Source organism: Lacerta agilis, chromosome 17 (genome assembly GCF_009819535.1).
Source record: "Lacerta agilis isolate rLacAgi1 chromosome 17, rLacAgi1.pri, whole genome shotgun sequence".
NCBI classification, from domain to species: Eukaryota; Metazoa; Chordata; class Lepidosauria; order Squamata; family Lacertidae; genus Lacerta; species Lacerta agilis.
Window position 1 is genome coordinate 20,969,394 of NC_046328.1, and position 26,894 is coordinate 20,996,287.

A 26,894-nucleotide genomic window follows, 5' to 3' on the forward strand; every position below is an offset into this window, starting at 1 on the left:
TTCAATTACATACAGAGACTGGGTAGGTAAGTCAGGTTGTGTGTCTGTACAAGTCACAGATCAAATTAACGGCGGTTGGGCTGACAATCTAGGAAGGCTAGCAGCATTCTGGTAAGGTCTAGCAGCATTCTGGTAAAGCCTAGAATGCTCATAGCCTATTCCCAAAAAAACACAATTTCTACCCCTTCCTCCTTCCCTCAGGAACCAGGTTGCATCAACATCCTCCCTTCCTGTCTAGTGGCACTCCTTTTTAATGTCAGGTCAATCCATAATAAGAGCTCCATCATTCAGAATTTGTGGATGGGTAGGGCCAACCTAACATGCATCACCAAAACCTAGGACAGCAAGCCAGGGAGATGATTTGACCCAGCTGTGATACACCTGGGTATTTGATGCAGCAGCATCACAGGCTGATGGGACCTTCTCAATACATTCTGACCAGCACAAAGCAGCGATTTGGTTTTTGTTCTGGGGTGTTGGATTTGTGGGGGCTTGTAACAATTCTGTTATCAAGGTTCCAGACCACTTTATATGGTGAGGTTTGGCCTTACAAGAGCATTTCCTCCATGCAGGGATTGGGAGTCTGCTTGTTTTATGCTATGTTGTCTTATATTTTTAATGTATATTGATACTGAATTTGCCCTTACAGTGAGGAGCAGGTAATGAATCTGTCAATTAAATAAAAAATTGAAAAACCTTGTTTCTCCAGTAGCCTCTCCATGGTAAAATTATCATCCTTTAAAAAGATGTTGCTCGTGTGAGGTTCTGAAAGCATTAATCAGATAATCCATCCAATTAAGTTAATGAATCAATCACAGGCTGATAGACGGATCGTTACTGGGAGACGTCTCCTATGAAACCATGTTCAGTGAAGAGGACATTCTTGCTCTACAGTGGGCCTTTCACCAACTTATGCCTACAAGCCACCTGTGATCACCTCTCTAATTTGGCCCATCACCATGCTTTAGTAATTTCATAATATTGATTAATCAAGCAACTCTATGCAGAGGTGTCTTCGAAGAAAAATGTTTAGAAATGTTTTAGAAATTTCAGCTAGCACAGAATCCTGAGCCTGATTTCTTCACAGAATGGGCCACAGGGAGTTGGCTTCACATTGACTTCCAGACTCAGTTTAATGTGCTAGTGATTACCTTTAAAATCCGACATAACCTGAGGACTGCATTCAAGCATCTCCTCTGAAATTTACCTCCCCACTCCCTTAGATATGTGACAAAGATTCTGCTCCATGTTCATCCTTTATGGCTGCATTGAACCTTCTCTGTAACAGCACAAACGCTGAGGAATATTTTGTCAACCAAGGCAAATCTGACCTCAGGTTAAAATGCAGCTTCCCCAGCCATCAAGTGGTTGTTGGAGCTTGCTCTTTTTCCTTTTATCATGTGAAATTTTATCTGGCCAACAAGTCTTACTCCTGACTGTTTGTTTCTCCCCCTCCCCCCCCCCTGTGTGTGTGTGTGTGTGTGTGTGTGTGTGTTAGTTGAATAGTAGTTTAGATAACAATTCTATGCAGCATTAAGCCATAAAATGACACCTAGAGCAGTACAGCCACAATAAAATAGTAACAGCAATAATAAAACATACTATGTGCAATTTTAGGCAATGGATATGAGCCACCCATCAGGACACATCCCTGCCTCTTTGCTCCAATGCTAAACCACGTTAGAGAAGAGTAGGAACTGCAAGCATAGGATTTTCGGATATTTTAATGGGTCCCGTAAACTTCCTAGGCTAGGACTGGGGCATTTTAAATGTGACTAACTTGAATTGGACAGGGGTAAGCTGCTTTCTGAACTTATTATTAAAGAGGGTGACATACTTTTAAAGGTCATTTTAATAATAATAATAATAATAATAATAATAATAATAATAATAATAATAATACAGTGACATCCCCCACACAATCTGCCTCTGCAGAAAAGGTATGCCATAGTCTCTCACCTCCTTGGCTTATGGCAAAGACAGTTGTTTTTACCTATTAAGTTTATTTACACTGCACCATCAGAGTGCATGGTACTTTAGAGAGTTACACAGGCAACAAACATAGCTCCCTGCCCGCTAGGAGTTTCTGATCTAAAATAGGCAGTGGGGGAAACTACAGAAGGAAAGAGAAAAGAATCTAGGCAAATGCTATTAGACTTGATTACAGCTGGAAATTAAGGATTATGGGGAAGCCAAAGTTGACCCTGAAAAGGCAGGTTCTGATGAGGTGTCTGAAGGGAGGGAGGGAGGGGGCAACATGTCCATATCCAGGAAAGGAGTTCCCCACTTAAGGCAGAACTAATGAAAGACCCAGGAGATCTTCAGTCATCTGAGGTGTAAGAGGAGAAGCAGCAGAGATCACAAGAGGAGATGTAACTAGAGACAAAGGACAGGAAGGAAGAATGGGGGTTATGCTGTGGGTAGCTTTAAAAGGACAAGGAACTTGTGCTGGATATGGAAGGGGACAGAAAGTCAATAAAGGGGTCTGGAAAAGGGTGTCATGCGGCTAAAGTGATAGAGAAGGTTAATAATTCTGGCAGTGAATAATTCCACATGTTTATTCAGAAGCTGTGCTTATTTCAATTAGACTGAAGTCTTCAGAAAGTGTCCAAAGGACTGCAGCTCAAGCCTCATTTGGCTTCAGTCACTTAGCAACTAAACTGAAGCATTTATTCCACAGTGTTACATCTGAATGGCTTGACCCTTAAGAAGGTAGCTGCTACGCAGGGTCAATTCAGCCACCACTGCAGTTGTTTTGCCCAAAAGGAAGGCCTGGTTTTATTTAGACAGATGCGGCTGCTGCCACAAGAAAAAAAGATTTATACAATCTTATTTAGCTTCAGTTTATGAGACAGGCAACACTCATCCCAAGTTCCTTCTCTTTGAAACTCATAGCAATTAATATTTAATACTAAGCACCAGCTGTTTCTACATGGTGTGGTGTTATTCCCTTGAATGTGTAAATCAAAGCAGCCAAAGCAGTAAAAACCTTCAAATTATGCTGTAATTCACCTCATCCTTAGAAATGGCTTCCTTCACATCAGGCAATTAACTTCCAAGAGTTTGCACCTTCCACAACTTACATGATTTAATGGTAATCAGGACATGGCTGAGTTTTATTACATGCTCAAATGGTTCTCTAAGTAAGTGACCAGACTGCTCAGCATACCACAAACGACTGTGCTAATATGCCAAGAGCTGCTCTGCGGGAACATCAATGGCCCTGTTTATCTTTTGCCGGTTGACCTGCAAGGCTGCCAGCTTAACCGTAGGGGTGTAGGTGGTGGACCAAACCAAGGATCAGAACTTCAGTGCCATCAGGACAACTGTGTGAGAGCAGCTGTGGTTTCCATGGAGGAAGTTGTCTTATACCAGACCAGATCATTAGTCCATCTCAATATTATCTATACTGACTGGTATATAGCTCTCCAAGATTTTGGACAGAGATTTTCCCCAGTGCTCCCTAGAGATGGCAGAGATTTAACCTGGGGTGCACATGCTCTACCACTGACTTATGACTCCTTGCCTATGCCACACAATTAGAAGCCATCCAACTGCGGTATATGAGCATGCACGAGAGACTGTTACAGCTTCTTGCACCCACAGCCAGGCCGACCTTTGAAAAGCCCCATGCAGAAAGGTTAGTACCAGTGCCAGAAGCTGTTCTCATGGGATGAAGCTGCTCTCACCTCACCTGGTGCTGTCCCCCGTCCTCGTCGCCCCCCCCCCGTTGCAGAACCACCATCAAGAGTACACTCCAGGCCAGATGCAAAGCAGTGGCTGCAACTGCTGGGATCAGGGTTGCTTGGTGATCTTCAAAATACACCCTCTCCCCGGCTTCTGCTGCTTCTTTACTGCTTACCGCAGCATTAGGCTAGAAACCCAATAAAATCTTCCCAAAGTTATTGGCAACTCCAGCCAACTAATTCTTACCCCAGTAATGGGAAAAGTGATGTTGCAGAAATTGCCCACACTCCACTCTTTGTTATTCTCATTCAGAGGTAAAAATGTTTAAAGCAAAGGATTTTCAAGGATCTATGACATTATATGTGTACTTTAAAACGTCAACATTAATATGCAATTGCAGGTATTTCATTTTCATTATCTTTGTTACAAATGAAATTAGAGGCTGCAGAATTTGAAAATGAAGGAAACACATTCTGATCATAAATATCCACAAACTATTTCATCCCACAGTCTCATTAAATCCAGAGTAATTCTCCAGAAATTGAAATACAAAGTTGCATTTAAACCAAATGCAAAGCACTGAACAATGGGAGAATCTCTCAGCACTTGAAAGGGTTACATTCTAGTAAAGATGTACTGTATTGAGAAGTGGCACAATTATCTTTTCTGTTTTGACCATCACAAACTAGACACTCTTGTTTGGAGATTGTGCTGGCAGAGAGATTTAATGATCCCGTGGTTTATTTTTAAGAGAAGAGTCTTCCTCCCCCCCCCCCAAAAAAAAAACTAGCTGGGGGGGGGGGCAACAATATTAGAATAGCCATTCAGAAACTAAAAAGGAGCTTTTCAGTGTTTACTGATGCCCTTAAGACAATTCATTACAGATATAGTAAGTGACAACACTATGTGGCAGGCTGCACAACTGGGGCTCCTGACAAATCTAATTAACAGCACATCAGGGGTACTTTGCTTATCCTTTACATACTCCGCCAGCTTTGAGTGTCTAATGAGGAAAGCAGCTTAAACATTCCTAGAACTTCAACTAGTTGAACAATACAGCCAGCAACAAGGCCTCCCCTTAAAAGAACTGATGTCCAGATGTGTCACGTGTTTGTGTAAACGAAGACATTCATGTCAAGACAACTAAAGCAGTTCTCCACAATACTGACAGATGGAACAGACAGAAAGTGGCCAGACGCTCTTCATGCAGTCAGCTGCCATTTGTGAACCAAGAGCGGCTGCAGGTAGTTATAATGGCACTGAAAACATCAATAGCCTGTGTTCTTACAACTGTGCACCTTTAAGCCAGGCAAACAAGCCCTTATATGCAAATTATATATAGTAAGGGTTACCTCAACAGTTGCAGCTGATTCCTTTACATTCATAGCCACCCCCAACCTCCCTGCGAACATCCAACATTCCACATTCTACACTGTTCATAACTCATCCAACCCAAAAGCTAAGGTACTTAATGTTTAACCTCTGTTAACCAACTATATCCATCCACCATATTCCAACTTAAACAGCCTAATATACAGCCCACTCACCATAAATCACAGCCACCATCTACAAACTGCCAAATGAAACACAAAGGTCAATCTTCTTATTTCAGGGACATGTCCTATCCCCTTTCAAGCATAATTCACACAGTGGGGGCTCCAGCCATTGGAAAAAATAGTAAGGTTGTGCCACTGACTGCACTCCCAAAGTCAAGCAGCTTGCTCCCCTTGCTCCCAAGGTCCATACATTGAGTGTGGACATCTGCAAAAGGGAAACCTACAGGATCAGGAACCCCAAACACTTCGAGGTTCTCAATCCCATTGAGATCAACACATGCATGTTTCTCTTCTGCAGTCATCCACATTCAGCATGTGGGCGTCAGGAATGGGGCAGGGGGTGCTCTATGACATTGGGCTGGGGCCAGCAATGGACCTCCTGTTGCTTCAGTAACTCACTGAGGAGACAACTGAACCCATGTAATTATACAGTGCTGATTTGAAACTTACTAAGAAAGTATGAAATGAATGCAAGAGGTGACTGTGCCCCCAGCAGAATAGCTGTGTTAGAACTCCAAAGGCTATTAGCTTCATGACAAAGAGACAACATCTGCAAGTTGGAGAATTGATGGAGGGGGGCTATGTGTCAAGTAAGTCTCCAAACGACAACAACACATGGAGGCTAAGAGTGGAGGGTGTGTAGCTGAAATCAAATAAATCCATCATAATAGAAGAAAACCAGCAAAATCCAAGGCTATAAATGCATACAAAGAATTCAGGAAGAGGCAGTGTCTGAAATACTGCTAATAAACCATGAGCACCATTAATGCAGGCGTGGCACAACCAGTTCTGCAAAGCATCTCAAATATTTGATAGATTATGGAGTGAGACTAGGCAGTTCCCATGGATGGTGCAACAGGTGTTCCTTTTGCTCTGGCCTAATCCCAAATGGCTTAAGTTTAAGAGAGACACCCTTTTTACAGGGATGTACCAATATCAAATGGCTGGCTGGATGTCCACAGTACGGTATCTCAGTAGAGTGCAGTGAACTTATGTTCTGGCTTCTTTCGTGTCCTTGGTTGCTTTTATTCAGGTGATCCTAACAGCTAGGAAGCACCGTGGTCCTGGATATAAGAAATACTATGCAGTGACTTAGATAGTACAGAAAAACTACAATTGTGCAAATTCATATATTTTGGCTCAGAACCACTTCCAGCTATTAATGGCAAAGTGATTTGCAGGCATAGTGAAAACAATATTTGAAAAGCACCCGTTGAAGGAGCAGTAACCCTAGCAAAGGCTTTGAGTGTATGAATCCTGAGATTCTGAGTCACATCGCCCTCCCATCTTGAAAAGATTTTGAAGGTCTGAAGCATAAATTACCATGGAAAGGACAGGTCTTTACTTAAGGTATAAGGTATATATATCAAGCAACATTATTTCAGATCCCTACAAAAGTGTACATCTATCTTGCATGTGAAAGTTAACATATTAGGTAAGAAATGTAACAAGGATGGCTGCAATCCTCTAGCCAGCATATTCTAGAAATCTGCATCTGCTCAGCAGTGCCACAAATGCCTCTGTAGGCTTTCCCTGAGCATTAGTTAACCACGTGGAAAGGCCTCCCTCTTTCTATAAAGCACATTAAAATCACAAAGCATGTTGCTGCAGCTTTTACTACCACGGATGCAAAGCAGGAGTCAAAAGTGCAATGAAGGAACTGTGGTCTCAGGGGCAAACCCAAGCTTTTAAACTGAACAAGCTGTATACACGATAAATGCTGGACTGGCAGAATCGCTGAAAACAGAACACACTGAAGCCTCTCTTCACAGCTGGGGACTCAAACAGAAGCACAACACACTACCAGAAACCAATCAGTTTTGCTATTTTTACATTCCTCTTGCTTGCTAAGTAAGCACACTTTTGAACAACTGTAGTTTTTTTTAAGAACTTAAATCATTCAGATTAGTCTGAAATATCTTCTTAATGTACACCAACAGTATGCTGCATTTCTGTACCAAATGCATCTATACTATTTAGCTAAGATTACTGAATTCCTGCAATTCTTTGAAATTGGTGTTTAAAAGAGGAATACATGACATCAGTAGAAAAACACTACTCAAAAACCACTTCCTACTTAAGTGAAACCTATTTCAAACATTGAAAAGTACCTTAGGCACATATAAATTTTATACAAAACCTTCCTGTAGACCAGTATTCACACATGCAACCAATTATGACAGTATCAATAAGACTACATTTCCCAATATTTCCTATAAACTTCACTGGGCTTCCTACAAGGTTTTAAAGTATCACAATACAGACAATTAATACACTGTCAGTGCGAATTGATGAGTATCCTTTTCCATTTCTCTCTCTCTCTATATAAAACACACATACACACACCTAACTCAGTCCAATATTGTAACATAAGCTTGGAAAAGAAAAGCAAACAGGCCTCAAAGCCACAACACACACACACAAAACCACCTGGTTCTGGATACAGCCAACTCTCAAACGAGAAGTGTCAGGGAACCTTGACTGCAACAGATTCCAAAGAGTAGGCAAAAAGGTGCTAACAATGCGCCACTTCTTTTACAGTGCGCTACAAAGTTGGGAGAGGAGGGAAATCAACGCAATAATATCAAACTCGCTAACAGAGCCACCAAGGACCAGTTATTTATTATCATCAAGCAGGAGTGGGAAGAGAATATGCTGGGAAAGTGGGTACATGAACAGGGAAACACCGCAATTAAAGCACCAAAATAGCACCGTCAGTTTCGGCAGCATACTTCAAAGCCCTTGGGATCCTTACCTTTTGTTAATGGGTTTTTCATCTTTCTCATATGGCCGGATGAACCATTTGCCAATTCTTACGAAGTTCTTATCCATTAGGCATCTAAAAGAAATAAATTGTGACACCAATTACTCAATAACTACTGAAAATATTATCATCGCCGCACATTCTCCATTGTATTGAGCTTCTATATTTCACATCCAAAGCTCTTCATCTGTTTGCCAGCTCTGCTCTTTTGTGCTAATGATATCAGCCTTGGGGTATCACTGGCCTCCCTCAAGGCTTCCATCTATGGAACTCATTGAAAAGAGCTGCTCCCCATTAGCTTCTGATACTCCAGTCTCAAGCACAGTAACTTGGAAGGGAATCATATTTATTTTCAAGGGAACTCATTTCCAAAGCAGGCTTGCCCATGTAGCTGATTCAAAATTAAAATTTGAGAGAGAGAAAGAGGTTTACCACTTTCAATATGTATAGCAGACAGCTTTTTATTAAACGTATTAGCTGGATGTTGGTACTAATGGTCCCCAAGTACTTGACTGGTCAAGTATTGTCAAATGAAGGTCAAGCATTTTTATTTTTTAAAGCATAAGCTTCATTAGAACAAAACTGGTATTTTACAGAGCAAGTTTAAGTGGGGGCAGGAGGAGTTCAGTGGTGGGTGTGCTGCCACGAGCAAAGTGAAATCAGAAGATAGGTGGGCATTCTGCCCCAGAGGGCTCGGGGATGCTGCTGAGAGCCCCAGCACCTCACCTCGTCCGGCTGGTCAGGAGGGAAGCACACCAGCTCCGGTGCCCCAATTGTGCAGAGGGGTCAAACGCAAGGAGGGTAGGAGGAGATTTGGGGTGCCAAAGCTGGGGAAGGAGCTGGAAGGGGCCACTCCTGGATTCTGCCAGCGATTGAGACAGACATGCTTTTTGTAGATCTGCACTGTAAATAGTTTTGCACAATAAAACTGCCAAAAGACTGTTTGGGCTCCTGCTTTGTTATTAGTAAGCACCATCACGCGAACCCTACAGATGAGGACTTTAGAAACTGACCCTCCAGGCGCACTCTATTTCAGCCCTTATACCACCAGCTGAAACACTGTTGGTACGACATCTATGCCCACAAAGCTTTTTGCAGGCATGCCAGGGCAGACAGGCTTCCCCACACGTGGAGCTCCTTTCTGCTGGTCCTCCTGACTTCACCTAACTGCCTTCATCTGGCTTTTGGCAGGGGTTAGGATTGTTTCCTTAATTGTGATTAATCTTCACAAAACTTTCAGCAGTGTAAGAAAGACTTCTAGAAATGTGGGAAATTAACTGTAATGTTCTTTTCGGCAGTTTTCCTGGAATACTAGGGCCAGGCTACAACTTTCAAGGAAACAACACAAAATTATTTCTATGACACCCCTTAATCAAAATTTTCTGAGTGGTATACAAAAAGAAGTTAAAATACATTATGAATGGTTTAAAAAAAGAACAATTACAGCATCACAGCAAGAGATGAAGCAGATAAAATTAAGTACAGACAAGATTTGAAACCTTTTTCAAGCCAAAACATTGAAATATGTTAAAAACCTCGAGGTTTGCTTGTTTTTTAAAGGGAGGGCTACACTTGATTCCAAAATGGACACGAAATAGACCTCAGTTCCACAACTGGGGTGCTATCATAGAGAAAGCCCTCTCACTTTCAGACACTCAATGGATCCCACTTTGGAGTAGCACTTGGGAAACAACCTTCAATGAGCAAAGCAGGTAGAAATATATGGAAAAACCTAGCCCTAAGCCATTTAGGAATGTAAATTTTAAACCCAGGGCCTGGAAATGTATCGAAAGCCCATGGGACGAACAAAACACTTCTTTAATATGTCCAGTCCCAGTTAGCAAACCTTGAAGCACAATTTTTGTGTTGTGTTTAACTGAATTTTTGGACTTTTTTTAAAAAAGGCAATCCAACGCACAATCCATTGAAGTTACCAGAGCATAGCTAACTGTAGCTTGGCTCTCTGTCTATTTGGATCACAGCTGTGTTTTCAGCTGAAGCTGCTAAAAGACACTCTGGACCACCAAGGCCAGCTGTGACTCCAGTGACAATGCTAGATAGATCATGAGTATCCCCAAACTGCAGAGCCCCATCCAGGACACACTGCATGCCACTCAATCACTTGCTTATACTGTAGTACTTCCTTCTTGTATGAATTGAGTATCATAGATATACAAATCGGAAACTCATTATCCAAGTGGCTAACCTTATGTAGCCAAAACGGCATCACCTAAGCATAAAGAGGGAAGTACCAGGAAACTTGGATGAACCCCAAAGTTTGAAAAAGTTCAGAACCACCACCCTGCTTTGAAGGAACAACTCCCAAACAGCACAATGTGACAGTAGAATGCTAATTCTCTCTTGGAGGCTGGGGGAGAACAACAGAAATCCAGGAGAATGTAATGCAGTACCTTCATGCCAGTTGCTGGTGCACTGAGCAGGGACATTTCATATTATGAAGTGCTGCAGATCTTAAGTTTGTACATATATATACACATAGGGGTGTGTGAATGAGTGTGTGTGTGTGTCAGAAATAAAAGCTAACTAGCAGTAACCAATAAAAAACAATTGTCAGTCTTAAAGGCATATGACACTTGGCCACTTGGCTCCTTGCGCCAGAGAGGCTGTGATTGCACAGGAACTTTCCTACACCTGTGGCGACATTGCTAACATGTGTTTACCTTTTGGACATACATTTTCAAAGAACTGGAAAACATTTATAAGACAAACATCAAAATGTCACCAACATTTGTACTAGTGGGGATAATGAACGACACCAGATTCCATACCGTATATAAATATATTCTGTTGTTTCTGCTGATAGCAGCTTCTCTGGAAACCAACAAATGCTGGTGAAGGGCTAAAGGCCTGGTAATAGTAGTATGGCACCAAAGGATCTGTTCAGTAGCACTGGCAGAAAAACTAACATGCGAAATCCATGTGACTAAAGGAAGGGCAAGCCCCTTTTCTTTATACATGGCATGGAAACCACTTATATCTTACATGAGACAGGAAGAACAGACAAGGATTCCCTCAGCGTCTCATGGTGGAGTATGGAGAGATCTCCTTTAATATATTAACGTATGCTACTTGTATGGTGTGACAATGTAGTTTCCTTTCATTCATGGCATTTTGAATGCTCTTATGGGTGAACAATGTAAAGACAGTCAAGATGTTTGTAACAGTTCTTGTTAATTAAATATTGCAAAATGAAATAAAAACATATTTTTAAAAAGGCACTGCCTTGTGTCAATGGGCAGAGAGTTTCAAAGTATAGGTGCTGCCACAGTCAAAGATCAATTTTTTAACAACTACGGAACAAGTATTGTATAGCAACTGCAGCAGTGACAGTTCTGCTGATCAAAGTGGTTATAATGAGAGAATTCTTCACCTCTTTCCCCGCTTGACCCAATCCTCTGCACAAGCTTGGGGGACTTATGGGGATGGGGTTGGTGACAGGACAATTCGGTAGCCCAAACCAACATTAATGGACCCTTCTGAACAGATGGAGTTCTCTTACCTTTCCAGCAAGTTGTGGATTGCCTTGAAAAGCAGTGTCCTGCACTCATATGAAAGCCCATTCTCCCAAAGTCCTTCTTCCACCACTGTAAAAACAAGCAAAGTGTTAGCCTATCATCCAGAAAAAGAGAGGAGGGTTTAGTCATTCCAGTAAACGAAAACATAATGCAGCTGGTTTTTTAGAAGGACTATCCCAAGCTGGAGCCATCCCAATGTATCAGACTACAATTGCCTTAATCCCTGACCACTGGCCATGCTGACTAGCATCAGGGGATTATGGGAGCTATAGTCCAAAACATCTGGAGGGCACCAGGTTAGTGAGGGTTGGTCTTCCTGGTTACCTAAGCAAGTACCAATATGAATTACTACCAACTGCTTCAGTTATAAATCAACTGTAACAAGGTATCCATCCTCCTCCAAGTTTGATAGAAAGCCTATTTCAGGTTTATGCAAACATTATGGGATGAGTGAAGCAAGTTATCTGAGGTGAAGCAAGTTGACCAAGCGGGATTGCCATTCAAATGACAATGATCCTAAAACCAGGTAAACTGAAGTGCTTAATTCCACATTATACATTCACACATTTCACACATATAAAAAGATTATGGCCTTTAAAAATATGCACTATGACAAAAAAAATGAGTGAATGCACATTATGTGATTTCTGCAAGTGACACAAAATGAAAACAGAAGCAAGATAACTGGGTAAAAAAGAAGTAATTTAAGAATAAGGAACCAAGCGGGAAGAGTAGTCAAGTTGAGGGCTAGGGAGCTCAAAGACAAGGTAACTGAAGGGTGATCAAGGAAACAGCATGCTGACAAATAGAAATCTGAGGAAAAGATGGTTGGGTGAAGGAGGCAAGAGACTGAGAAGAGATGGAAAAGGTATAGAACTGAGGAGAGAAGGGGAAAACAGAAATAGGTTTAGTTATTTTGCATTCAGTCTTCTGTTTGAATTGGAATTCTGTTGTTGGTGTTGATCACTATTATGGACCTTGTAGTGCTCCATGCTCTGTTTTAATTGTCAGCCAGGACTCGAGCATCTTGCATTAGGCAATACGTACATTTTAATAATGTAATAATGGTGGATGTGTGGTGTTGACAAGAAAAAAGCGGGCACGCATGGTAACTCTGGAGGAAGCAAAAAATGAGGGAGGGGCTTCCCCCCCCTTCACAAGTTTATGTTAATCGGTCAAACTTTTGGCTTCAGCTGAAAAGCAAACACCTCAAAAGCATGTAAATGTTCAAAATGTGCCTTGCAAGTTTCATTTTATGGGAGAACACTTATAGGAGATGGCACTTTCAGCTTCTGCTCCTTTGGTTGGTCCATTCTCAGACTTTTGCAGTGCCAAAGTACCGTCGCCTGGAGATCATTGTGTCTAACTGGCTCAGATTATTAATACATTTCTGTAAATGAATAGTAAAAACACTCAAAGGGGCTTTAAAAAAAACCACAACCTTGGTTATGGGTGCATATAACCTTTGTTTTTAACGTTCCTAGTAATCTCTCACACATACAAAAGCCAAAAACCAATTTTGTGCGCCTCACAATTCTTTACTTCCTCCCTTCACTAAAATATATGAACATTTTACTGTGCAGATTCTTCTCCCTCCCTGCCCAAGTACCACCTGCAGGAAGCTGGGGCAAGACAGAAACAGATATAGGAGACCCCATGGGGAAAACAGAAAGCAAAAAACATATTGCATTAATTAGACAGTATAATAAACATATTATATTACAAGTAATATAAATATAATAAGATATAATTAAGTTGCATGTGGGAATACTCAAGTAATTCCCACTAGAATGAATAGCAGAAGCATTTATAGTAAGGAAAACAGGTATATGCAAATAAAGACTTCAAACAATCTATTGATGGGGTACAGGAATGCAAAAATTACTATGCATTTGAACTGCTCTGGAGGATCTCACTAAAGAAAATCCAGCTTCCTGCACTGTGCACACACAAAAAGAAAGGGGGAAAAGAAAAATGTTTAGCTCCAGAAAATCCAAAGTACATTTCACTGTTTTACATGCGCCATTCTGCTTCCCCTCTAACCTTATTTTGAAAATTAAGTAAAACTATTTGAAAGTAGCTCAGAAGGGAATGTGGCTCTTATTTTGATCAGAGCAATGTCCCTGGGGAAAGGTGGGCTTAAACCTTTCTCTCACACCATTTATCTGATATAACACCCCTTCTACCATATAGTATTAGCTCCACCCTCCCCCAATGCCACTGCCTCTATCAAAATTAGTAACTAAAGAAGTTGGAGTTCTTGATTGAAGCTCACACAAAAATGGCTTCCGGCGGCTGACGCCATTATGGGTGGTCGTGGGATGCTTCGGCTGCGAAGCACCCAGTTCATCCCGGGGGTCAGGAGCCCTGCAGCCGCATAGCGGGGCTCCGGTTGGGGTGCGGGAAGAGCGTCCCGCACCCTGGGCTCCCCGGCTGTGCCCGTTGTGGCTCCGAACCCTTCCCTCGCTCCCCCTGTAAAGGGGGAGTGGGGGTGAAGGGACGACGGAGCCGGGCTATAGGGGACATGCCCCAACCGGGATGTAAATGCGGCGACAAAGCCTGTGATGAGCGTCTAAGTTCTACCTGTTTTCAAGGAGCTGATAAGAACCCAGAGGCTGTGAGTAATTGATTGACTCTTTGTATTCTTGGAACGATCTGGGGGAAAGAAGAAAGGCAGCCCGCCTCCCTCCCTTCGGGTGGTGAAAGAAATTAACTCTTTAAGTGACTGCTGCTACAACAATCAATAGAAAGTATTTGGAAATTGAAAACTGAGTCTGTTGAGATTTCCCTTCGGGGGTTAACTGGGGAAAAAAATATCTCCACTTGAAGTTTTGGTCTTTATACTCCGGCCTCGGAGAAATGGCGGCGACTTGGTTTGTCGTGGGAAAAAATTGAAACAAAGGAAGGAAGAGACAGGAACTGAAATCTGATACTCACTCTCTCTCCTAAAATGCTGGACTTTGTGCTCGCACTGGCATCGAACTCTAGTTTAAAGGATGAGGAAATGCTCACTGTCTTGCAGATGGAATTGCTTAATCGGAAACTACAAGTTTTGAGTGGAATTATTCATAAAAAGGATTTACTTTCCACAGAGGAGGCTTTTCAAAAGTTTTACACAATGGAATCAAGCCTTGACAAAGAGCTGGGAGGGGTGCTTCAAGGATGGTCTGAAATGGCTGGGCAAATCCGGGAAAAGGAACCTGAAACGGGAAAATTTACAATATCCAGACTCCGAGGTGGCAGCTCGGGGACAAGGGACATGGAATTAAGATTTTTACAAGAAGAAGAAGAAAAAGGAACGGAGGAGCCCAGAATGGAGATGATGAGCACCCTGAGGCTCGATGCGGGGTTTGTTGTGGATGCTGCCTGGATCTGTGGACACTCAGAGGAAGACAATTGGAGATTTGGTTCTGGAGAAAGACAGAAAAAGACAATGGACAGAGGGGGAGTGGGTTGAAGTATTAAATGTATAATTTAAATGGTCTGCCATGGTATCCGAAATCGGAGTGTGAAGTCTGTTAATTACAAGTCTATTTTAAATAAGTAAGGAGATATTGAATTTTAAGTTAAAAGCAGCATGATAAAGGATAGAAGAAATAAGTTTAGCTATAAGAATATTTGGTTATGATTTAGGTTATAATGCAAAGATTAAGATAAGCATGTTTTCTTTTTTTCGTTAAGTAAAGTTAAAAAATTTTATAGAGAAAAGTTGTTAAGGAAATAGTATATTGATTTAAAACCGAAGGTGAATAGGCGGGGGAAGTCAAACGTCAAGATTTAGAAATAGAAATTTTTTTTTGTAAGGTATATAAATAAGAAGAAGAATCCTGACATTATGTGTATTTGTATTTGTTTTTGTATTTGTAGGTGTGGGGTTGGGTTTGTGTTATATTATGAAAATGCTAATAAATTTTGTTTAAAAAAAAAAGAAGCTCACACAAAAATAGTAGAAGGACAAGAACTCAGGCCGCAGAAGTAAAATAATACTGGATAATAGTTCAAATGATACAATTGTTTCAAATAATCTCTTCCGTAGATGGATTTATTTATAGAAGTTTATACGTCAGATGAAGTATATACACCAGGACAGGGCTCTGTTTCGAAAAATCTTCTTCAGCAGAAAGTCTTAGAGTCAACGTGTACTGGTAGATCCATCTACAGAAGAGATTATTTGAAACAATTGTATCATTTGAACTACTATCCAGTATTATCTTACTTCTGTGGCCTGAGTATTGCCCTTCTATCAAAATTAGGGCATTCCATACATACATCCCTATCTGCTTTCAAGTAAAAAGCAAAACGTTGGGAATTCTGCTCACAGATTTCTCATGCACAGTGGTGCCTCTAGTTGCGGGCATGATCCATTCCGGGGTGCCGTTCACACCCCAAAAAGTCCACAACTAGAGCGGCGCTTCTGTGCATGTGAGAAGCCGCGTTTGCAAGCCGAAAAGACGCAACATGAACCTAATGCAATACGAGGTATGACTGTAACACGTACTTCAACCCTTAAACAAGAAATCTGCATGCATATGAGGCAGGGCCAAAATACAGAGCTTTTCTACCTCCCTCATCAGGACTAATTAAACCTTTTTTACTCTGAACATTGAGTACTCTAACCATATTGGCCACTGTGAATATAAAGGGGAACATACTGTAAAGGATAATACTAGTTGTTTCACCATTAAAAATGACTGGAAATCAATTTATTGCTCTGTTCTACCGAAAGAAAGGAGGGTGCCTGTGACAAGGAAGTAAGCAACTACAGGAGGAGTTATGTGGTAAGCAGGGGTTTGGGCTCCTTTTTCCTACAGTATCACTTCTTCCTAGTTTTCTTTTTAAAAAATCAATTTAAAAATCCAATTCACTGGCAAATGTCTACATTAAATAAATATATCAAAAATTCAATTACCGAAAGCCTATACTAAAGCTTTCATTTCATTTTAGATTAAATTTGTCTACAGTGAAGCCACTTAGTGACAAATGCAGATGTATCAATGTGTCCTGGAAATTGACATACAAAAAAGCAGCAAAGGAGTGCAATGCTACATTGATTCTGAAATACTGCATTAAGGCCATAAAATATCTAATTAAATGCAATGCTATTGATCGATCATTGTTACATTGCCATTGATTCCCTTGTAAGATTTGTGTTCAAAGTCCTTAGTGACTAAATGGACTTGCTACTATACCAGGTGCAAGCATACTTCCTGCTCTGATGTCCTTACACAGGTCGTAGCTAAAGAAATGTGGCATCAGTTCTCCTCAGAACTGAGGAAGTATCTTCCTTTGTACAACCACAAACCATCAGTACTAAAATGCACTGTTTGTTTTGACATTCTTGCAAATACAGTTTACAGTGCAGTCACTCAAAACGCTCAAGAAATTGAACCGCTTGGTCAGTCTGTAACCTCCAGCTAGTGTGAAACAACCTCTTTTTAAAAAGAAGTTATGCACAACTATCTACACAAAGGCTTTTAAATCGGAGGGGAAACACAATATAAAAATAAGGTTGTAATAAGAAACAAATGGAAGCCTGTTGCACACCATTCACTCAACACTGCTATAGCACTAGCAATACCATTCGCATCTCCCAACATGTAGCGAGTAACAGCTTCTGTTGTTTTCAGCAATACAAATGACAAAATGGTTATCAGAACTTATTTAGCTCTAATTCAACAACCTGTGGTCCTCCAAATATTGCTGGACTACAAATGACCACTGATCTTGCTGGTTGGGAGTTGGCGTCCAACACCACTGGAGGGACACAGGCCACTCATCCCTGCATGAATGTTTGCAGAGGTGAACTCTCGCAATGCTACTTGGACTAGAGCATTATGCAAAAGTGGAAACACTTTTAAACTTTTACTATGAGATTTCTCTTCATCATCAAAAGAAATCAGTCCAAAACTAAGAAGTGTCCTCATTTTGTCTCCCCTCTCAAAAACAGCTATGAGAACTAATGAACATAAGGAAGACCAAACCTACCCTTGAATTATGACAAGCATGTGTGTGCGCACACAGAGACATACATTGAATCCAACAAAATGATTACACTTAAAATTGGTTGGTTTTTTTTTTGCATGGGAAGGTTGTGGGGGGAAATATACAACAACAACCCACCATCAATTCACAGGCCACATCTGACACTATTGACAAAACCACTACAAATCAAATTATTTTTGAAAGTACACGTACAGTTCATGCGGGCATTAATACAAGCAGAGCAAAGAGCAAAACAAAAATCTATGGGGTGGTGGTGGTTGAAGGCATGCCTACTTTTACTCCTGATGACTAGATGACCCTTGGATTCCCTTCCAACTCTACGGTTCTATGGGTTTCTAAGTTGTAGACCCTTCCCAGCCAGGCATTTATTTTCTTTGCTTCTCTAGCACAAGGGTTTTTTAAAAAAACAAAACACAACACAACCGTATAGTTAAAAAGGAGCATTGCCAACAAGTATCTGACAACCTGCGTCCCTGAGAAAAGGGCTTTATGCTGAGCTGGAACAGTTGTCTGTCACTGCTGCTCCAGCCACGGCAAGAAATCCCAGCAGCTGTACTGCCTGAAATGCAGTTGCCTCATTAACATTCCCTCCACCACTACCACCAAACACCCATCCAGCATTTCTGTGCTTTCAACAATAATCTTAAAGAGCATTTTACAGAAGACTTAGCCCTGCTAAGGGCACTCCGCAGCATGATCGAGGGAACATGGAAACACGATTCATTAGACACGCCTGGAGTGGTAACAATGGAGCTACTTCTCGCTGCCTTTCATTTTCTTATACTTTTGCTAAGACTAATGCATTCCTGTTACACAACAAGCAAATTTACATCCAGAAGAAAACTGTTAGCACCTCTGATTAAGCAATGACATTTTCTCTTGTATTAAGAAGATAGAAAATGTTGACATGTTAAACAAGGGTGTGGGGGGAGACAAACATAATCCAATAAACTGCCTTCTAATAAGTCTAATACGATGCACACAATAAATAGATTGTGGAAGGGCCTAAACTATCTCATCTGCCTTTAACCTGGATGCTATTAAAAAGAAACTGCTCCACAGTCTCATTATTATGCTCCTCTGCCCCAGTAGATTTTCATGCTTAGCTGTTGTTGGCTTCCCTTGAAATGCTGTTTGTATAACTATTCAAAACAATGAATCTTTTATTTGCTGTTTTTCACTTGCCTTCAGCATTGTACTGTCCTCTCCTTTCCATTCCTATTTATCACCAACTCTCATCATCTTTATCCACTTACTACAAAAGCATTCATTTCATGATGTACGCTTACATTTTTACATACAACCATCTGAAATGTTGTTTGGATTAAGTTGTTAAAACAATATACCATGGAGGGGGAGGGTTTTTGTAACGCAGTACCCAAGTAATGTTTCAGCGTTTTGGAGCAGTAGTCCTTTCAGACCCAGGACCCACCTTTAACCCAAGCATGCATTTGGGGACCCATTTCTTAATTTGCTTGTTGTGTAACAGAGTGTGTGTGTGTGTGTGTGTGTCTTTCAGAAGAATGGTCACTGTCACCTGGACCACCACAGCAACTCTGCAAAAGAAAAAGAAAAGGAGATCCATGCTAAGGAGTTGCCATGGATCACAGCCACTAGTAACTAACCCAGTCAGCAAGATGCAAACCTCATACTAAAACTTCTCTGTATGGGGCCCACGCAGGCCTCTAACATATGTGGGAGTAGACTCAAGAGGCTGATAATGCTCCAGACAACTTAATTAAACGATACTTGAGGCTACCTTAACCTCCACTGCATCCAGCTCCTAAGTCCAATTCTATACTCAGTAACCAAAAGGCTCTTCACCAATGCCATCAACCTAGCAGTGTCTCTTTAAAACTAACCAAACTACTGAATATCCTATGGTGAAATGTGTCCAGTGTATTATGAAATGCCAAGATGCCTCTTTTAACAAAGGAAATAAACCCAAGGTCTGTGGAAGGAAGCAGAAGGTGCTTTCACCTCCTGGCTGCATTAGAGTAGATTCCAGAGACAGGCAGCCTTCACTCTGTGAAGTGGTACTTGGGATGGTGTGATGACAGGTGGGTGAGCCTTTCTACTGACATCCAGTGAAATACAGGGGAAGCTCTGTTACAAGTCAAAAGAGGAAAAGAACGTTCTGTAGCAAGGTATACTCTCTGACAGTTAGTGCGTGAACACAAAAGGTCTGCTGCATTTTGAGGGCTGTGCATGTGTTTGCTGCAATTCTGCACAATCCCAGACAATCCACAAACCAGTGTTTGGTACAGATTGCTTTAGATAAGACAACTGAAATTCTTAAGGGAAGGGAAGGGAAGTTAGACTGCGCAGGTCTGTTTGAAAGTGTCTGGGCAATGTCTCCTGAAAACTCAGAAGCCAGCCACAAAGTTGCTCAAGAAGACTATCTTCAGAGGCTTCAGTGCCACCAGTCAGGAGACACAGAACAAATTAAGGCAAAATAATCCTACACATCTCAATTTGAAGGATTTGTTTTTCAGGCTGATGAATGTGGATTGCCAAGATATGCAATATTAAAGAGCACATACAGCCCTGCTGACACATCATGTGATTTTATTTATGGAACTCACTGCCGAAAGGATGCAGTGATGGCCATCCGTGCAGATACCTTAAAAGAGGTGTTTGTTTGTTTGTTTACTATTAATGGCTCCTAGTCACAATGGGTATATGCAGCATCCACCTTCAGAGGCAGTATGCCCCTGAATGCCAACTGCTGGGAAGCAACAACTTCCTGGATGCATCTCCCTGATTGCCTTCAGGGGGAAAGCATGCTAGACTAAAGGGACACCCAGCAGATGAAGCTGTCTCCAGGCCACAAGTTCACCTAGTTCAGGATCTTCTCAATACTGACTGGCAGCAGTTTTCCATGGTTCCAAACATGTGGGGGCTTTTTTGCCAATTCTACTTTGAGATGTTGCAGATTGAACCTGTGTCTTCCAGCACACAGATACCTGTACCACTGAACTATGGCCCTTTCCATGCTCTTATATTCATATTACTTAACCTTTTTATTATTGATTGGCTGATTATCATCCTACATTTCTTCATGTAGACCAAGCTTCCCCAAACTAAGGCCCGCGGGCCGGATGCGGCCCGAGGGACTCAGTTTTCTGGCCCACGGTGACCCTGCCGCCGCCGCCGCCCACTGCCGCCGCCCGCTCTTACCGGCATGGCGTAGCTGCCCACTTCTGGGTCAGCGGAGCACCAGAAATAGCTTGTGCGCACGCGCATGTGTAATTTCCGGCACACTTCCGGGTCTGTGGAGGCCTGTGCGCATGTGCACAAGCTATTTCCGGTGCTCCGGCGACCCAGAAGTGCGTTGGAAATGATGTTTGCGCATGTGCACAAGCTATTTCCGGCGCTCCGGCGACCCGAAAGTGTGCCGGAAATAGCGTGTGGGTGCGCACTCCCCCGCCTTCTGGCCCGCTGCACGATCGGCGCTGGAGGAACCGGACCAAGGCCAGGTAAGTTTGGCAACCCCTGATGTAGACCTTCAAGATGGCTTTCCCCAGCCTAAGACAGTTTATGCATATGCTGAAGTTCTGTTCAAAATTCCAATACATTTTCCATGGCAACTAGACCTGGACCAGAAACTCAACAGATATGTAGCACATTGAGAGCATGGGTGACAAAACTTTTAAATATACAAGCATTAACAAGGCCCTCAGCCAGGAGACTAAGGACCCCTGGGAGGCTGCTCCCCTTGCCTCCCAGGAAGAACATCATGGCAACAAACAGACCAGCCTGGCCTCATCTATTAGCTAGAGAAGGAGAAGCTGCAGGCAGCTACACTAAGGCTGCAGGCACACTATATTTTAAAGCACATTCAAAACACATTTATCTGCTCAAAGAATTCTGGGCACTGTGGTTTGTTAAGGACTACTAGGAATTTTAACTCTGTGAGGGGTGAACTGCTGTACCCAGCCTTTTTTAAGGGATAAAATGTGCTTCAAATGTACTTTAAAAGGTATAGGGAGCACACAAGCCTTTGAACATGTGCCTGAGTTGGCTTCAGTTCTCTACCCTCCCAATCTCTTCTTCCTTTGGGGCTGTGTCTTTTAGATTGTAAGCCTGAGGGCAGGGACAATCTTATTATTGATTGCTGTAAACTGCTCTGGGAATCTTTTTTCAGCTGGATAGCAACGTAAAAATACCTCAAATAAATAAAGCAGCTTTTTATTATTTTATCTAACCAATAAATGCTTAAATCATTGATGCTCTTTTTTTAAGATATGGGGGGGGGGGCAGGGGAGAGAGATATGTTTATGTTTTAGAACCAAGGTGCGTCTTCTGATTGGCTGCAGGAGCTTCCTGCACTCAATCGGAAGCCATGAAAGCCACATCGGACATTCGGCTTCCAAAAAACGTTCGCAAACTGGAACATTCACTTCCAGGTTTGCGGCATTCGGGAGCCAAAACATCAGAGTACGAAGGCATTCGACAACCAAGGTACGACCGTATATGAATAAATTAAATAGTGCCATAATGTGGTGGCTTAATATTGCCCTAAAACCATATTCTTTGTACTGGCAAAGCAAAGTCTCAGAATCAGACTCTGGAGCTTTTGTACCAAGTTTAGAATTGAAGATTAACTGACTTCTTAACATGACCCTAAGATAACTTTCTGAAGGAAACAGCTGGACTTGTTTTGTGAATCAACTCTAGTAACAAACTTGCCAAGAAAAGGCAGACCAATTCAATGGTACACAATAGAATCACAAGCGATGCGGAACATGTTATTTGCAGGGGGGTGCAAAGGTGTGCATATCCTGTAAGTACGGGAGTCTGGAACATGTTATCTGGAAAAAGCAAACTTCAGCAATACTAATGCACAGTGCACAATCTTTGTGGGGACTCAGACATACTTCTGAACTCTCTCTCTATACCAATATTGCTGAAAGTTGCATACAAGCTGGCAGTTGTGTCCCAATAGAGTGAGTGCTGGGACACGTCAAAAACTCTTTCCATTGCTCCACAACTGCATAATTTTATCTTAATTAACAGCTGATGCAGAATATATATGGCTCACAGTCTGACCAGAGTAAAGCCACAGCTAACTATTCACAACAATGAAATGACCCTTGCAGAAATTTTACTGCACATACCTATTCCACAGCAGCACACACAACGTACTGCAGATAATCCAAAATAGTCACTGAGGTGTAGCACCCAGAAATTATAGTTGCAGATAGAGGTAGTTTTCTCAAGACACCACCCTCTGAATATTGACTACAAAAGGAAAACTTCCGTTGCTAACAGCTGTCCAGATGCAGACATCATAGGGCAGCTTCACATGCTCTCTTTTTGCACTCGGTTAAAGATTCCTAGTGAAATATATAAAACCCCATCAAAGGGCAAACAATGTGCAGAATGAATTCTGTGCATGTCTCTTCCCATTCCTGCTTCTAAGTATTTGAAAAAGCCATAAAATGGTATGACCCGGTTTCTAAACTCTAAAATGGCAATTCTACAATAGCCATCTCACTACCACCTCTGCAGCTATGTATGAAATGACTTTGATAACCATTGCTGTGCAGGACCTCTGAGGTTAAGGCAAATAGAAAGAAAAATGGTTCATCGGGCCAACAGGTCCAATAAAACATATCAGAGCCAATTGTGATATAACTATCTTTTCAGCAAACATAAAAAACTGGTTCTCCCTATATATTTTTTCAATCTAATATGTGTATACATCCTGAGTGTATACAAAACAAAGACCTTAACAGTCAAGCAGAAAGCTTTATCCGCAAAAAAAAAAAATCTTTACAAGGACTTAATTGGAATCAGAACTGACACTGCCATCCCTGCAGTCTTAGTGTAGCCCTAAGCTGATATTTTTGTTCTGGATGACCATGCAGCCCATGTCATCATGCATTAGTTTCAGATAACTCAGCCAACAAGCATCTCATCTTTTGCGCTTGCCTGGAGCCAGAGCTTGGTTTTGCTTATAGTCAAACTGATTCTATTGGGCAGGCACACCTACATTTCTTCTGAACAAGTGTGATGAGGGATCCCTGAAATCACTTCTCTTTTTACACTACCCAGCCCTCCAAATGCATATATACACACTTATTGAATCTGGTAAAGTGGACTGCAGTCCATGAAAGCTTATGCCGTAACAAATTTGCTGGTCTTTCAAGTGCCACAAGAACCTCTGCTGATTTACAGCAAACATAGCAATAACGCCCCTAGATGCAGCACTCAAGTTTCAGATGCCGCAATTCTACTTACGGTAGTTGTTGGAGTAATTTAAAAAAAAGAAACTCATCAGAAAATGTCATATTCTTTACAAATAACTTATATTGGCTGGAGTTTTTAAAGGCATTCCACACACATTCCACAAACCAGGGTATGGTATGAACATCATGAGGTTAAATCAGGTCTGATCAGTGCCTGGATCTGTGACCACCTAGGAACCAATGACAGTATTTTGGTTATTACTATGTTTGAGAAAGGAATTTCTTCTTAAGAAGATATACAGGGCAGATTTTACTCAGAAAAAGAAATAAAGGGAACGTTGAACATGTAATTCAGTGATAATACTAAATGTTTCACTGAACAAGCTGAAGCAGCCTTCAAATCCTAGTATTTTAAAAAATGTGAACTTACACAACCTTTTTACGTAAATGAGATTTCCTCCAAAGTATGCAAAGGATAGGCACTTGAGACAACCGATTCCTGATATTAATTTCACATATAGCAGTCCAACTCCAGCACCAGACACCTATGCATTGCACTTGCAGAGCATCTTTGAGACTCTTTTTTTCCATCTCACATCCCTGGGAGATGGCACGTTATCACGTCCCATCACTCCCAGGGGCATTTGCCATTTTTAACATGAATGCAGTGGCAGACAGGCTTTCTAACTGCTTACAGCAGTTACTGTTTGTAAAAAAGAAAGAAAACATTGCAGTCAGCACTTGAATCATCTCATAACAATGCAAGTTACCTATTTAAATGCTAATTTTAGAGCATTAAAAAAAACCTAATGGGAACTTAGGGAAAACATAAACAAAAATGGCACAGGCCAGACATATACTTATACAAAAATGACACACCCAGAGCTATATATGCACACCCATTTTCAAGGGCAGAGGGAGAGCCATGCTCAGTCAGTAAAGGGCTGAACTAGGTACTAGGATGTGCATGCAAGCCCCAGCCCTAATATCCCCAGGCACACTGGCTGCTTTAGATCTTTGTGCCATTAGTGTGAAAGTCTGAGCTAAACAATAAATAAATGTTGGATTCAACATACACTTCAGGGAAATAAGGATTCATCATTTAGATGTGCTATCACTTTTCTTTTCCTTGTGGGCTCCCATTTTTGCAGCATTTAGCTTTAATACCCAAAATACTTTTAACACATATCAATTTACCCAAATAAACTGCTAAGTAATTCACGGATTTTGCAACAGTTCGTTTTTTTTAAGGTTACATATACCCCTGTTTGGGCATGCTCTAAATCATTTACACTTCTATCATCCAAGCTAATTTAATCATTATTCTACAAATTGTTCTTTATAAGAGTCCAAAACCAGTATTTTAAAGTAAAGCTACAAAGTAACATCATTGCATACTGGAGAACATTAGCATCAAAATTTTAGAAAGAAAAAGAGATAAAGTAGTCATAAGGAAAGTACTGTACTGTACAGGCTTTAAAAACTCAATAAAAGAACAAAAAACAAAACAATGGCTTAAGTTAAAGAACCAAAACAGGGGGAGTGAATACACTGCATTTAATCTAATAATTAAGTGATATCATTTTCAGAAATAAGTTTTGACTTCATTGCTCTTGGGAAAACTTAAAATAGTTTTCGTCTTCACTTAGGGAAGTTTCAGAACACTTACTGAGTGCCATCTAGCAGCAGGTTTGCTGCTTTAAAATGAGATGTAGATTGCACTTATAAAACCTTGAGAGAAGGAAATTTTCACACAAAGATTGGGCAAAGTGTAGCTTAAGAGACTTTAAAAGCTTATCTACACACACACACACACACACACACACAAATCTTTTTATCAGTATCACAGTAATTCTTTTGTCTATCATATGTGTGTGCCAGTTTGTTAAAAAAAACCCTTTCTTTCCTGTGCACTAGCGCAGTGTTTTTCAACCACTGTTCCGCGGCACACTAGTGTGCCGCGAGATGTTGCCTGGTGTGCCGTGGGAAAAACGTCCCGGCCGTTGTTGTTGCCTTCCTTCAGCCAATCAGGGTCAGCCCGCGTTTGTACACAGAGCCGAAAACAGACACCCGCCTTGCCCCAGCAGCGCCGAGGCTACACTGCACTGCACGGCCCTGGACGCAGCAGCCGCGCCGGCCGCCTCAAAAGCACCTCCCTCCTTCCTTCGCCCTCCCGCCGGCCAATCGTCAGCGCCCTCCGGCCTGCCGGAGTTCCCCGCCTCCTCAGCCGTCTGCGTGGCCCTGAAGGGGTCCTGCGCGCCGCGCGCGCCTTGTCGCAAGTGGGGTTCCGAGGCCAATGTAGGCGCGCGCATCTTAGAAGCGGGAGGGGGGGTGGAAAGAGCGGGCCGCAAGCCGCCGCCACGGTTCGTCAGCCCGCCTCCGACTACAGCTCCCGGGGTGCACCGTGGCCAGACCTGCTCTGCCCCCTCCGCGGACAAAACACCGTAGCTTGGAAGAGCGGGGGGGGGACTTCAAGTCCCGACAAGCAGCGCGGCCAAGCGCGCGACCCGTGAATCGGCGTATTCTGGAAAAGCGGGCTGAAAACATTCCACCTTCCTTCCGCCACCTGTTCCCGCATAGCCTGCTGGGATTTGTAGTTTGGGGGGGAGAAAGAGATATTGTGCTGCTTCAGGAACAGGTGCGAGAAAAGACTTGCTGCGTTTCCAAGGCTTGCTTAATGCGGTGGTGTTTAATCAAGGGAAGCAGATCCGGCTTTAAAGTTCGCGCGGCTGGCGGCTGTGCCTTAAGTTCCCTTGTCCGCTGGGGAATGCCAGGAAAAGTGTCGCGTCTCTATGTTTTCCTGCCTACCAATCAACTGCCGCCCCCGCAAAAAAAAACCAACCAAACAAGCCAATCCTCGTGATATTTACTTAAAAGTTTACTTAAAAGTTTCCCGACTGCAATTCTAAATGCACTTACCTGGGCGCGAGTTCCATTGTAGGCAAGTACAGGATGGCACTGTGATGCTTGGTTTTTTGTTTTTGTTTTAAACTACCTAGGTTCGTTTTAAGCCCACCCCTTTAAAAAATAAATAAACCAAGAAGCTAGAAAACAAATGGATTTGTTTAATAGTGGTGCTCGCTCATCGGTTTGACGAAAACTGAAAAGTCCCTTTGCAGCCTGAGTTTCATTTGGATGAGAGAGCAGAGTACTG

General features: G+C 42.0%; 1 protein-coding gene across 1 annotated transcript in view; it reads right to left on the minus strand.

The window, feature by feature from the left end:
• Positions 1-26,894, minus strand: part of MED13L (mediator complex subunit 13L) — a 164,313-nt gene that overhangs the window by 85,195 nt on the left and 52,224 nt on the right. Inside the window, exons 3-4 of the mRNA XM_033174605.1 lie at positions 11,528-11,612; positions 7,999-8,082 (exon numbers count right to left, since the gene is read on the minus strand). Of these exons, the coding sequence (XP_033030496.1) occupies positions 7,999-8,082; positions 11,528-11,612 (169 nt within the window). The remainder of the gene's footprint in view (positions 1-7,998; positions 8,083-11,527; positions 11,613-26,894) is intronic.